Genomic DNA, 15742 nt, shown 5'->3' with positions numbered 1-15742 from the left:
TTAGTGAACACTTGTCCTGCTCTTTCACCTTTTTCTTGCATGGAGACAGCAATGTTTGTACCAGTGTGGAAATTAACCAACATCAACCTGTATACCTTCTTAGTGAAGAGCATATCACCCTTGCTCAACAATCTAATAGCCCATTTCAAGGTAGATTATTTTATTGGCTTAGTTATTTAATCTTTTATTGTTGCTTCAATAAAATTCTTAGTGAAATTGGTAGTTTTATATTTTGACATTAATGAGATTTCCTCCTGATCTTTAGCCTAATGATGATTCTAATGTAGTTACTTCTCTGCCCTTAGAGTAGTAAGTTCATGAAATAAGTTTTTTAATACAAATAGTATTTTTAAAAATTCTGGTGGATGAATATTAGCATATTTTAAAGTGTTATTTTAAATAGTCTTTAGCTGATATTCATGTCTGTTTTCAGGGTCATCTTGTTGCATAAGCCATTTTTAACATAGGTACACAGGGACTGTTGATTTAATTCATACCATGAAAGTGGTTGAACTCGAGAGGAAACATTTTGTAAGACTGCTGATTTGTTTTTAGGGACTGGCAGTGTATTCTTGTTTTAATTCTGAGCCTGGTAAGTGCTCTTTAAAATTTACATGGTAGAATATAATAAGTACTTAGATTTTTATATATACATTTTTTTCCCTCAAACTGCTTTTCCTTAGCAGAAACTCAAGAGAAATTGAAGGATATACAATTATTCCCAGTTTCTGTTAAAATTCTTTTCATCTGAGATTTGGGGGTAGACAAAATTTTAAGTTTTTATAATAAACTCAGTGTTGTACTTTATCTTCACAGTTAGAAAGTATAATAAATAAATAGATTTTCTCTGGAATTGATTATTACGAGTTTCCTTTTCTTCCTTTTTTTTGAATTGTGTAATTACTTGCCACACTGTTCAGTGTGATCTTATTTGGGATGACAGTCTTCAGTTACTTACTTGATATCTGTTTTGGGTTTCTAGTTATCTTAAGCCCATTTGGACTAAATGGCACTCTCACAGGACAGGCATTCAAGATGTCTGATTCAGCTACAAAAAAATTGATTGGTGAATGGAAACAATTCTATCCTATCTCATCTTGTTTGAAGGAGATGTCTGAAGAAAAGCAGGAAGATATGGATTGGGAAGATGACTCTCTAGCTGCTGTAGAAGTTCTTGTTGGTAGGGATTCTGAGCTTTAATCCTAAGCGGAAAATATGACTGTATATTATTTGTTAGACTTTGCTGAATAATTAAAAACTCCTATATCTTAGTGGCTTTTAACAACAAACATTTATTTGTTTCCTTACTTCCTACTTACATTACATAAGAGCTGCAGTTTGGTTGTGGTTTGGCTCCTTGTATCTTCTCGTTCTGCAACCTAGGTCCAAGGAGTACGCAGTATCTGGGATATGCTCTTCTGACAGGAACCAAGTCTAACCATGTAGGTGTATTTAAAGTTTCTGCTAGGATATGATGTATGTTGCATCTGCTTACACTCCGTTAGGCAAAGCCAGTGACATGGCCAAGCCAAAGTCATTGGAGCAGGAAACTATATTTCACCTAGAGGGAAGCATGCTAAAGGTGGGATGAAAATAAATTGTGAATGAATAATATTTGGAGGCTGGAAATTTGGCAACCTGTTTTAAGCAATATTTTAACATTTGGCAAAACTGCCGCCTCTGATAACTTAAAAGGCAGAAAATGTACCTAAAGAACTTGCGGCTTTGATTTGCTCTGCCCAGGTCAACTCTATTCAGGTTGGCTGTAATATATATGTCTTCTTATTCAGGGACCTGGGTTATCAAGGTAAACTATATTTGAGACATGCTAATCTCAAGGTAGAGGACATAAGTAGAAGAAGCTGCACTGATGCTGCAAGTACATTTGAAGTTTCTGTTGGAATGTGGCATCTATAACATGTATTTACATTCCAGAGCAAGTTGCATAGCCTAACAATGAGGTGAAGATGTATACTCTGCATTAGAGAGACATGGGAGGTATGGGGGATGTATGATTGAGCAGATAATTGGGATTAGAATTTGCAACAGTGCATTTAATGGGTCATATGGTAAATGTTATAAATGAGGATTATTACCTTGTTTGTTTTTTTCTTAATAAAAGGAATACATTCAATTTCAGTAAATACATTATTACCAGAGTAGTTGTGTGAAAAACAGAAACAAAACACAAATATATATTAGGCTTTTTGGGGGGAGGGGTAATTAGATTTGTTGTTTGTTTATTAAGTGGAGGTAGTGGGGATTGAACCCAGGACCCCATGCATGCTAAGCATGTACTCTACCACTGAGCTGTACCCTCCCCCATTAGACTTTTAAAATAGGGACATACAAAGAAGAAACCAGAAAATGGTTCATAATTCTAGTCCCAATTACCTTTGTTAAAGTTTTAAAATAAATTTGGTCAAATTTGCAAATTTTTTTTTAAGTAATACACATTCATGGTTAGAAAATCAAAAAATGAAAAGAGAAAGCTGCTTTCTTCTAAGTCTTTGTCACTAAAGGTAACCACTACTAGCATCTTGTGGCTTCTTCTAGAAAAACCTTATGCCAGAAAGAGTGTATATTTATAAAAATACATTAAATATATTTTTATTTCAACAAATGTGATCGTATTATGTCTACTTTTCCATTATTGCACTTCTAAATCAAACTAATTCCACTACAGTCACAGTGGTAATTGATTTTCCTGTCCATTTTTTTTTTCCTTTCAGCTGGTGTCCGAATGATCTACCCAGCATGCTTTGTTCTAGTCCCTCAGTCAGACATTCCTACTCCTAGCTCTGTGGGATCCTCTCACTGTTCAGCTTCTTGCTTGGGTGTCCATCAAGTGCCTGCTTCCACAAGAGATCCTGCTATGTCTTCGGTTACTCTTACACCACCTACATCTCCTGAGGAAGTCCAGACAGGTATTGTACTGATTTGCTTCATTTGCTCTAGTGATATGTCTTATTTTAAATATAGTAAATGCTTAAAAATAATTATTTTGAAATAATTTCAAACTTAACTAAGTTTGCATATAGAGTAAAAAGAGCTCTTCTCATTCAGATTCCTAAACTGTTAACATTTGCTCCGTCATCCTCTTGTATGCATTAATTCCTTGTCACTGATATTTTTCTGAACTGTTTGAGAACAGGCTGCAAACATGATGCCCCATCACCCTTAAGTACTCTGTTATTTCCCAAAATTAAGGACACTCTTCCAAATGGCTGTGTAATCCTTCAAGTCAGAAATCAACAATGATAAAATGCTACCATGTAATCCACATCCTTTGTTCAGATTCTTTTTGCTTTCTGTATTTTAAGTAAAGTTACATGGTTTTTTGCCTTAAAATATAAGTAAGGTTAGCCACATAGTTGGAGCAAGTTCTATCAGAAATTAAAACAACAGAAAAACCAAATAATGTTACTTTAAACCTACCTTTATTCTTCTACAGCCTATTCTTTTTTGCTTTCAGTTGATCCTCAGTCTGCCCAGAAGTGGATCAAATTTTCTGCGGTATCTGATGGTTTCAACTCTGATAGTACTAGCCACCATGGTGGGAAAATACCCAGGAAATTAGCAAATCATGTGGTGGATAGAGTTTGGCAAGAATGCAATATGAACAGAGCACAGAACAAGTATGTATTTTCATTTTCAAGTTTAAAAATTGCATGTTGCTTAGTTACTTTTAAATAAGAGACACTTAAAGTATTTTAACAGTCATTCATAGGACTCTCATTCAGAAAATCGATTTTCAAAAATTCAGTGTTAATGCTTAATTCAGGGTTGCAGAAAATTCTATGAATTCTAAAGAATTTTATGATTTCAAATCTTAGGAGAAAGTATTCGGCTTCATCAGGTGGTCTGTGTGAAGAAGAGATAGCTGATAAAGTAGCTTCCTGGGATTTTGTTGAAGCCACACAGAGAACAAATTGCAGCTGTTTGAGGTAGAATTTTTTTTTTCCAGTTGATCGGTGTCTGTATGTATGTGTGTGATAGTTTCTTATGCTGTTGCATACTTATGTCCCGCTTTGTTTGAGGTAACTTATATAAGCACAGTGTGTTAGGATTTTTTTCAAAAGAAAAAAATTTGAGGGAAACAAAATTTCAGTAATTTTTGAGCTTATTACAGAAGTACATATAAATGTGTGTCATAAGGTCTTACATTGTCACCAGACCTGGACTGTGAAAGCCTGGTTTCACAGTCAAATAAACGAATTTAATGCTGAATTATGATATATATGGCATCTATAAGGTAAGAGGAACACAAGTCTCTTGAGAAGAGTGTTCATAAATGGCCTTGTGCCTTAGAAATTTCTCCCAAATGTTCTCATAAAAAAGATGATATATGATATACTAGATAAAATTTTTCACAGTCTTTTTTATAGTAAATACAGTATTGGGGTTTGTGTAGCAGTTTCTTATATCCCCTTGTGTGAGCTGTAGGTGAAATGCTGAAATAAGATTCAGAAAATAAGATTGTATACTGTAAAAATACAAACTTTCTAATAGATTATTGGTTGAAAGATTTGTAGAAGACTGGATGTACTTAGAATTATTTAGGCAATGGTATTTATTTTATATATTAGGGACTTTGATGAAATTTAATTATCAGAGGCATGAAGATTATTTTGCCTAGAGTTTATTATTTTATTCTACAGATTAAAGGTAGATCTTATGCTTTTGCACTCAAATAAATAATGGTATTGATGTCCCTAACTAGGACTTGTGAAAGAACAGTTGACCACCCCTTCTTGGCATGTGTATGAGCCAAAGGAATGGAGTGCCTGCAGGTTAGGACCAAGGTTTTTCTTACATTAGCTCTGATTGATTAGCTACAGTGACAGATGCTCAAGTGTTCTGATGTGTTTTTGCACAGATTAAATGTTCTTACATAGATTATTTGGATGAAAGACTATACAGTTTTTAAAAGTCTGGCAACTTCGTTGAAAACTTGCCTCTATTGTTGATAGATTGGAATAAGAATATGGATAGATTAACTTCTGTTTAACAATTTAAAATAATTAAAAACCACACTCACCTAGGAAGAAAAAAGAACCAACTTCGTCTTAAAATGCTGGCCTCCATGACGTTATTTGCTTGAGACCAGGGGCTGGCAAACTGTGATCTGTTGGCCAAATTTGGCTCACATCCTGTTTTGTATGGCCTGTAAGCTGAAATGATTTTTACATTTTTATATAGTTGAAAAGAGAATATTTTGTGAAAATTATGTGAAATTGAAATTTTAGTGTCCATAAATAAGAATGTATTGAGACAGAGCCACATCTGTTCATATATGTGTGAACTGTGGCAGCTTCCACAGGGCTGAGCAGTTGCAGGACAGACTGTGTGGCCCCGGAGCCGGAAATATTTACCTACTGGTTCTTTTCAGAAAAAATTTACCAGTGCCTGGTCTAAGACCAATAGAATGCATTAAGGAAATCAGGCTTTTCTTTCCCTGTATTGGCATTTTTATCAAGCAGCTCTTCTTTTATAGTTCCTGACTTGGACTTTTGCTTTATTCTTTTTGAAAGATTGGATTTTAAGTCTATTTGTCTAAAATAGTTTAGAGGAAGACAGAATGCATGTTGGTAAACATAAGTTTAAGTTTAAATTCTTGGTCTCTAAGATGAACTTTTATTTTTAAAAACGTATTTTCTTACGTATTTCCAGAAATTCCTCCTAGGCATATAGAGGCTTGATAATAATGAAATTTCTTGTTGTCTATACGTTTGACTTGCTTTGGTAAATTTACCCCTCTAGTAAACACAGTATTTCTAATCATTTACCTTTTTTGCTGTTGCATCTTGTACTTTAGGTTCCCCCTCTTCTCCACTCCAAAATCTGGTTCTCGTCTTTAGCTCTTAAGTAAGGCTTGAAACAGACTTGGAACCACCATATGTGTGTATCTTCCCCTGCCATAGAGTACGGGAGGTTGGACATCCATAGATGACTGACTATCCTAGTCAGCCAGTTTGTTCTCACATCTATCCCTGCCTTTTCCCTGCTCTGTTCTATATTGCAGGGAATTATATTTCCTATGCTCCCTTGCTTTCCACATGTGTTTGTTGGGGGTTTTTTCCCCCAGTTTTATTGAGATATAGTTGACAAATAATATTGTGTGATTTTAAAGGTATACAATGTGATGATTTGATTAGTCCCACTTGCTTTTTGGTGTTGGCTAATTGGAGGCACTAACAGAAGATTGGTTGATGAGATGAGGGAAGAAGCCTGTGTATTTCCCCACCCCTTTTTTGAGCCAACTCTAGCAGCAACTTTATGTCCCTTGAACATCCCCTTCTTCCATGGTCCCACTTACCACTGGGCAGGTCCTGCTATGATTCTAATACCATCCCAAGCTTCTGTGATCTGGTGAGACTACATCTTACTACTTTTCAGTCATAGAAGTGGTAGACAATCTCTACTATTACTACTCCCTGCGTTACCTCATTTTCCTGTGGTGTTTGTTTTTTTTGTTTTGTTTTGTTTTTTGTTGGTTTTTTTTTTTTGTTTTTGGGGTTTTTTGGTAAAAATTCTCTACAATAAATTCAGTCTATGTGAAAGATAGGACTGGACCTTCACTGATATGTTGGCTTCTCTTAGAAAATGATTTGGGAAAAAAAAATTACATCATTATATAAGCAGTTTGTATGAGTATATGTGATTTTTTAAATATTTAAAGAAATAATTTAAAGAAATTTATATTACAAATAGAACTGAAGGTTCCCCTTAACTACTCTTTCTTTGTAGATCCTACTGCCTCTCCCTAGAAGTGATTACTTACCAATTATGTATTATACTTCCATGATTTTTCTGTGATTTTGTGTGTATGTGTTTTTCCTCCCAGCGCATAAATATAATACTGATGTATTTGGCACTTTTTTGCTCCACTTTTTTCCCATTATAGTTGCTTGTGGATTTGCCTTATTGTTCAAAAAAAAAAAAACAAAAGAAAACTTCTTGGTATTCTACTGAATGGAAGTACCATAGATAATCATTCTGAGTTTGAAGGACGATAAGTTGTTTTCAGAGATTCTTTATTTGTGTTTACTTTTTAAAAAATAATACTTTTAAAACTATCAATTATTTGTTAGTTTTTTTTTTTTTTTTTAACACTATGGTAGAAGATGTTTTAGCCTCAGGATACATTAGTGAATAAGACTCCTGCTATTATGAAGCCTAAATTCTAAGGGGAGTGGGGCAGATAATTAATTCATTTTCAAAAAGAATTCTTAATCCTTTAAAAATTTAAGAGTGATAAGTCCAAAGAAGAAAATAAAATGATAGAGTTGTGGGCAAGGGGGCTATTTAAATAAATACTTTTCTTGTGACTTCAAAAAGATTCTACCAGTTTTACTCCCACTTATTGCATATAAGAATGTTGGTTTTCCTTGTGCTTTCACTGATCTGAGAACTGTCGTTAAAATTATAATTATTATTTTTGCCATTACAATAAGTGAAAAGCATAAAATTGTTTTAATTGGCATTTTTCAGTTACTAGTGAGGTTAAAAATTATGCTTTTGTGGATATTAGGCTTTAGTCTGGTGGAATATTCATAAGAAAATTAGCACGTAGGAAGCTGGATAAATAGAAAGCAATACAGTAAGTTTCACTAAATATAATATACTAAATATATGTATTGTATAAATACAATAAATTTAACCCTAAAATACTAGGAACTTCAGTCAATAGGAAAAATTAAATAAAGTATAATAAAATAAAAGAATCACTGTTAGATTGTACTTTCAGGACAAACTTCTTTTTTAGAAAGATTCCCCAACTTGGTTGACTTCTAGTATGAAATTCAGTTCTCTCTAAAGAAGATTAACTTTTAGAAAAAGTTCTAGATAGAAGAAAGGAAATGTTATCAAGGTTTTGGAGAGCCACTGTTACTAGTATATAGCCCAAATTAATAGTTTCTTGGCTAGAGAAGGGTAAAGAAATGTATGGCTGTTTACTTTTCATATCCCTTGTATACTTGGAGTATAACCAAATAGTTCACCTTAGATTATTGGAGATCCTCTCTCTCCTTAGTGCCTTGTATAACTTGATGAATTCTTAAACTTTTGGTCTCAGGATTTATTTCACACTCTTAAAAATTATAAAGGATCCAAAGTGCTTTTATTTGTGTGTGTTATGTCTGTTTATATCATTTTTAAAGAAACTTTAAAGCACTGCTTAATTTATTAAAAAATTACAGTAAACCCAGTACATACTAAAATGAATAAAAACTCTTTTATAAAAATCAACTCTGTTTTCAAAGCAAAAAAAAAAAAAAAGAAGAGTGCATTGTTTTACAGTTTTGCGTAGATTCTTCATTATTAATCTTAACAGAAGATAGCTGGATTCTCATTTGCTTCTGCATTCAGTCTTTTGTTTTATATTGTCTTGGTTGAAGTATGTGAAAGAAAATCTAGCCTCACATAGCTGTGTAGTTGGGAAGAGGAAGAGTATTTTAATACTCTCTTCAGATAAAATCTGGATATTCTTGGCTAGTAAACCAAAATTTGACAAGTGGTAGTTTCTTAAAGATTAGTCAGTATGGAATCTGAAACCATATTGATGACATTCTTGTACTCCACTAATAACTAAATGGATCTTTTATTTAGGTGTGATTTTGTAATATCCTGCATTGATCATTTGGAAAATATCAGTTCACTTGAGTTAATGCATTTCTTCTGAATGTTGGCATATTTTGTTATATTAGTATCCAAAAATTGCATTTATTAATATCACCAGTAATCTTATCGGAAAAATTGTTTAAATATTGGAAAGCTGTCAAGCTCACTGTGGCAGATAACAATTTTCCAAATTCTAAATGATGTTTTAAAAGCTCAAATGTTATCATTTATTTTTCTTTAAAATGATAAACTCACCTTGGTTATTTTTGAGAACTACATAATCATGTCTGCCAAATAACCAAATCTGGATAACCATGGTTCATTTGTCAGCCTTTTTGTTTTTTTAAAATAAAAATGATACTACATTTTTATGAGAAAAGTAGCTAGTTCAGCTTATAACTTAAACAATTATATAGGTACTTTTTCTCAAAATTGTACTTTGACATACAGCAGAAATGCTTTCTGTGTACTTCCTATTTGTATAGAATATGCAAAAGCTGTGTATGTAAGAATTAAGATTTAATACAATTTTATTAAATTTAATCATTTTTACTGTCTTCATGAAGGACATTCTTAAGAGAAACCGGCTTAAAAAGAACTGAGTGTACAGTGGTTAAAGAAAACAGAAAACAATGGCTACTCCTACTAATAGTACCGATTCATGTTTGGTTGCCAGCAGTTTTACTGCTCATTGCTTTGCACCATCATTGTACATATCATTGTAATGAAAAAGGCAAATAATGTCTTGGTGCTGTTGTGAAAATGGTTTTGAGCCTTGTAAAACCCCTGAAAGGGTCCATGGACCATACTTTGAAAAGACACACAAATATTTGAATAATTAATAAATGAATGGTAATGTCATGGCATCTACTTACTCCTACCTTCTTACTCTGTTTTCTTTTTTCTGTTTTTTCCTTTGCTTTCCTTTCTTTTTCCTGCTGTTATTTTGACTGTTCTCCTTTTCCCCCCTTTCTACAGCTGGCTTAGAAGTTAGGTATTCTATTTTAATTCTTTTGTTAATTGAATTAAATATTTATTTTGCTTGCTTTCCTTAAAGTCTCAAGTTAATCAGTGTCTCTGTTCTCATTAAGAACCTTGGAACACCTTAATCTTGCTCCAGTTACCTTCTATGTTATTTTTAGCATTTTAATTCTACGTTATTCTGTTATGAAATACTTCAAATATGCACAAAAGTAAGAGAATTGGACAGTGAACTCCTGTATATCAACCATCCATATTCACTTACTACCTTTGCTTCATCTAGACCTCTTACTGAAGATTTTTTTTTAATTTAAAATATTTTATTATACTTGATTTATCTAAAATAATTGTTTTGACATACAATCAATATGAAACATTAACGAGATAGTTGGCATTCTTTGATAACATGTCTTTAAAAACTGGTGTATATTTTACACTTGTAGCACAACTTTGATTGACTCTCCACATTTTCAGTGCCTAGTAATGTGATGTTGGATACCATTGTTGGACAGCACAGCTTTAGAAACAGAGTTTGAAGTAGGGCTAATGTCTGGATGATATACAAAAGGCAAGTTTCTTTTCAACATAAATTATATTCTAACAGCTAGAGCTGTTGGACAATGGCATGCATTTCCTCATAAAATAATGCAATCCTTGTCATTGGAAATATTCAGAGAGGGGATGGTCAGAGAATGGATTATTCCTGTATTGGGTAAGACCTGCTGTTTGTTTTTTTAATGGCCAATAACATTTATTAAATTTTTTAAAAAGCTGTTTAATAATTTCAAATCATGCCCACGAATATAAAACTAAAAATTACAAGTTCTGCCTCTTATGTGTATGTAGATCTGCCTCCCTGCCTTCTTTCTACAAATGGAATCAGGCTATATATACTGTTCTGTAAGTTGCATTTTTTAATAAACAGTTATCCTGAGTACCTACACAATAGAAGGAGCAATATTTCCTTGGTATCATCTGATACCCCTACAGATTTGTTTCAGAAGTTGGTTTGTTGACTAGGATTCAAACAAGGAGTATACATTTCATTCTTAAGTCTTCCAGGTCTCTCTCTTAATCTCCTTCCCTCTTTTATGACATTGACCTGGTCGGAGAAACTAGGTCAGTTATCCTATAGAATGTCCCACCTTCTGGATTTCTCAGTTTGTCATGTATGGTAACTTGTTCTTTTAGTGTCATTTAGCTTCTTTTATCCCTTACATTTCGGTAAATGGAAAGTAGTTCTCAAACCGTGCTATCCAATACTAGCTATGTGAGCAACCACTAGTGGCAATTTAAATTTAAAGTAGATTGATTTGAATAAAATTAAAACCTCAGTCCTTAAGTTACACTAGCCACATTTCAAGGCCTCAGTATCCACATTTAGAACATTTCCAGAAGTGAGATTTAGTTGACGGATAGCACAGGGAAATATGTACAAGATCTTGTGGTAGCTCACAGTGAAAAAAATATGACAGTGACATGTATGTTCATGTATAACTGAAAAATTGTGCTTTACACTGGAATTTGACACGACATTGTAAAATGACTATAACTCAATAAAAAAAAGTTTAAATGAATAAAAATAAAAATTAGAAACACCTGAATGTGCAGCAATAGGGGAATGTGCAGAGAGTGTAAAACACCTATTTTTGAATATTATGCAGGCATTATAAATATTTATGGCAAATTTTAGTAACTTTGAAATTTTTTATAATAAACTTTTTTAAGCAAGTTACAGATTTATATAATCAATTCTGAGAAAAACATATGTAGAAGAGAAAATTATGGAAATAAATACACCAAAATGTCAAAAATAAAATAATAAAAGGGAAAAAAAAGAAAAAGAAAGAGGGAGGTCTATGAGTAAAGAAAAGTTGCTAGAGAGGAACAACTATAATTTTAAAGAAAAATGACTCTAGGGCAGTAATGGTAGCCATCATAGGAACATTGAAGGCTAACAAAAAATAGCAATGGGAATTTTGGAAAAAAAAAAAAAAAAAAACAATCCTGGCAGCAAAAACATAGATTAATTGTTATGTCGCTTCAACCTCTTATTTCAGTGATGAAAAAAAAAAAAAAAGAACATTTCCATCATCACAGAGAGTTCTTCTGGACACTACTGATCCTAGAGGTTGTCTAGATTCACGTTTAGTATTTTTGGTGAGAATACTTCATAGGCAGTGCTATGTTGCTTTGTATTGTGTCACATCAGAAGAGACACATACCTTGTTATCCCACTTTTAATAACATTAAGATTGAGCAGGTGGTGATGAGCTTGATACCCTTGTTGTAAAGTTTCTAATTATGTTTACTCTAAGTAAAGACAGTTTTTCTTCTATTGAACTCTCTAATCTTGCTCTCTTTTTTTTCTCTTGATTTACTGCATTGTTTAAAACTTTTAGTAAAATTGTTAAGTAGAAATGCTGAGAGTTACTATTCTTACTTTGTTCCTAGTCTTAAGGAAAAATGACTTAGTCTTTCATCATTAAGTATATTAGTTGTAGTTTTTCTTAGATGTCCTTTATCAGATTAAGTTCTAATCCTTGCTTGCTGAGTCTTTTTATACGGATAGATGTTTTGTCATGTTTTTCTGTGTTTACTGAGATAATCATATGATCTTCTCTTTTATTCTGTTAATGTGATGAATAATAGATTTTTTTCCTGTGAATGTTTTACCTTACATCTTTGGGACAAATCCCATTTGGTTATGATATATTCCCATTTTATATATTACTGGATTGCTTATATTTTGTTAATGATTTACATTTGTGTTCTTAAGGAATATTGTTCTGTGATTTCCTTTTCTTATGATGTCTTTGATTTTGGTGTCAGGGTAATGATAGATTTCTCCTGTGTCTTTTTGACGTAACTGCAGTTTTCTTTGATAACTTACATACTTTTTCCCCTCATGTACAAAAAGATGTCCAAGGCTCTGTACAAAAGGGTTTCTCAGCATGTTCCCTCAGTAGAGAATGTTCTTTGAAGAAGTGCCTGCCACTGCTTTTTAGTACTCTCAGGTTACCTCTGATATGACAAAAGCATTAATAAAAAAAATTTAAAAAGAGAACTAAAAAAAAAAAATTAATGAATACTGAATGCTTTAACCCCAAATACCTCCACATTTTCCCCCCTATTTTTTTAATTAAAAAATTTTTTATATACAACAGTATCAGTTGAATTTGGAAATCTGAAAGTGCACAATGCTTTACTACACTGAAAGAAATCTTATGCTGAACAAAATGATAAGATTTTTAGGTATATAGTTTTAAGTTCTTCAGTTTAGAGTTGTTTCACATCATGAGGAAAAATTTGAGGCTTTCCTTTTTTTTTTCCTTTTCTTTTCTTTTCTTTTCTTTTCTTTTCCTGTCAGCTTATTCTTTCTGTAATGTAAGCCTTGGGAGAAGGAAGGTAGGTATGCTATGGGACCCATCAATCAGTCAGTCACAGAGCTATCCACACTGATCTAACATCAGTCTAGCTGATCTAACTTCTTTCAATCCAGTGAAATAAGTTTTCTTATTGTAGGATTGTAGATGACTGAGCTCAATCTGTTGACACTGATTTATAGTAATAACTAATTGTGAAATATCAAGATATATTCATAAATGAATAAATTTTATACCACTTTATACCTTTTTATCTTAAAATAACTAGAATCTTATCTCTATTCAGATAGTAAAATATTTAGATTATGTAAGGCAAATCATCTTTGGCTGTCTCATCACATATTAAATGAGCATGAGAGAATTGGTTTATGAATCTGCATGCTCTTAGTTTTAGGTCAATGAACAAAGTGGGTTTTTTTCCACATATATTCAAAAAATTTTACTCTTAGGATTGTACATGAAAAACAAGTGCTATCTGAAATGTCTTAATAGTGTTAACTTGTATAATAAAATAGTTATAGTAGTTTTACTATAAATAAACCTTTCTTTTAACTTTTCAGGCACAAAAATCTCAAACCAAGAAATCCTGGACAACAAGGACAGGCACCATCTTTAAGTCAGCAACAGCAAGTACTTGCTAAGCACAAGACCAATGAAAAGCAAGAAAAGAGTGAAAAACCACAGAAACGCCCCTTGACTCCTTTTCACCACCGTATATCTATTAGTGATGATGTTGGCATGGACACGGATTCAGCCAGCCAAAGACTTGTAATGTCTGCTCCAGACAGTCAAGTGAGATTTTCAAACATCCGAACTAATGATGTAGCAAAGACTCCTCAGATGCATGGCACTGAAATGGCAAATTCACCTCAACCACCCCCACTTAGTCCTCACCCATGTGATGTGGTTGATGAAGGACTAACTAAAACACCTTCAACTCCTCAAAGTCAACATTTTTATCAAATGCCAACACCGGATCCCTTGGTTCCTTCTAAACCAATTGAAGATAGGATAGACAGTTTATCCCAGTCTTTCCCAGCTCAATTCCAGGAAGCTGTAGAACCTACAGTATATGTTGGTACAGCAGTAAACTTGGAAGAAGATGAAGCTAATATAGCCTGGAAGTATTACAAGGTCCCAAAGAAAAAAGATGTAGAATTTTTACCACCTCAACTTCCAAGTGATAAATTCAAGGATGATCCAGTTGGACCTTTTGGACAGGAAAGTGTAACATCAGTTACAGAGTATGTATTTTTTTAATAGTCACTATTATAATATAAGGGTGGAAATGATGTAAGTTCTTAATACTAGGACTCCAGAATTGGTTTCAGGGTAGGATTTACGATAATAAATCCTTTGAGTATTAGTTTTGTATAATTTCTTTACTGTGTTTTTTCCTCAGGGAACTTCTTTATTATGAAATATGTTAGTCACAAAAAAGTGGAGAAAATAACATTTATCCATCTACCAACTTAAAGATTTGTCCACCAACAAACTTAAGGATTTTACATACAATTAGAACTCCTGTGTACTATTTTTCTTCCTCCACATTTCTTCCACTGTCCTGAATTTGGAATTTAACATTTCTACACATGTTTTTATACATGTAACTCTAGTTAAATTTTTTAATTTGCTCTCTAGTATTTCTTTGTTATGAATATGCCATAATTTATCTACTTTCTAGATATGGACATGTTGGCTATTTTTGATTTTTCACAAAGAATGTAGCAGTGAACTGTGTATCCATTTCCTTGTGCTCTTATGCAAGAATTCCTCTGAAAATGAAATTGCTGGGCATATGGGTATGTCCATATTCAACATTAAGAGTTGTTGCCAAGTTACTGTACCAGTTTACACCTTCATCTCATCAACCATCAGATAAGAAAATGACTGTCACTCTACATTTTCCTCAGTACTTCGTATAGTAAGACCTAATTTGGCTAATCTGCTGCATGCAGAATGGCATCTTACTGTCTTAATACATGATTTCCAGATTCCTAGTAAGGTTAAACATCATTAAAAAGGTTTATTGGGCATGTAGATTTCCTCTTCTGTGGATTGCCTGTATATCATATTTTTAGTGTATTTTCTTTTTTTTCCTGATTTATTCTTTGTATATTCTGGCTATTAATCTTCTGTTTAGAGATACCTTCCTCCATTCTTTGTCCACATTGTGTATGATATACTTTAAGCAGAAGTAGGTTTTTTTCAGGTCTCCCTTTACTTTGTATGTTCTGAATATATTTATAGTCTGTCCCATAAGCTTTTTGAATTTTTATCTAGAGATTTTTTTTAAGGTGAAAAATCAACCAACAAAATGCCATTCTATTCATTAAAACTATCTACCTATTTATCAATGCAAAGCCAAGTAGTGTGCAAAGATTACATTTGCTTCTCTATCAGTCCATTGTCACTGAAAGCTAAAGGGCTTAGAATTTTGAAATTTCACAAGAATATGTGTATATATAGTGGTCTTTCATTATGTCCTTGTACTGGGCATTTGAGGAGGACTGGTTTAATTTGAAGTCTTTTTTTTTTTTTTTTTTGTCCTGTCATTGAGAAATTTCTCTTTTTCTTGGCTAATATCTCCATTTTTCCCTATTCTCCGAGGAACCTCTGTAATTTAGATGTTGAAATTCTATATTTTCTCTAATTTTCCATCTTTTTTTCCTGAGGGGATTCCTTAGCTTTCTTTTAGCTCTTTTCTTATAGTCTTAATATTTCTTGCTCATTTAAAAAAAATTCTAAACTAC

At 32.9% G+C, this 15742-nt stretch overlaps 1 protein-coding gene across 2 annotated transcripts in view; it reads left to right on the top strand.

Annotated features, from left to right (window-relative positions):
* MED13 (mediator complex subunit 13) overlaps window positions 1-15742 on the top strand; it is an 84228-nt gene that overhangs the window by 23955 nt on the left and 44531 nt on the right. For both annotated transcript variants that reach the window (XM_074342693.1, XM_074342694.1), the window contains exons 4-9: window positions 5-150; window positions 983-1180; window positions 2733-2927; window positions 3476-3638; window positions 3837-3947; window positions 13550-14233. In XM_074342693.1, coding sequence (XP_074198794.1) covers window positions 5-150; window positions 983-1180; window positions 2733-2927; window positions 3476-3638; window positions 3837-3947; window positions 13550-14233 — 1497 coding nt within the window. The remainder of the gene's footprint in view (window positions 1-4; window positions 151-982; window positions 1181-2732; window positions 2928-3475; window positions 3639-3836; window positions 3948-13549; window positions 14234-15742) is intronic.

Source organism: Camelus bactrianus, chromosome 16 (assembly GCF_048773025.1).
Source record: "Camelus bactrianus isolate YW-2024 breed Bactrian camel chromosome 16, ASM4877302v1, whole genome shotgun sequence".
Lineage (NCBI taxonomy): Eukaryota > Metazoa > Chordata > Mammalia > Artiodactyla > Camelidae > Camelus > Camelus bactrianus.
The sequence above is the reverse complement of the archived record's forward strand: the minus strand, read 5'-3'. Positions and strand labels throughout refer to the sequence as shown.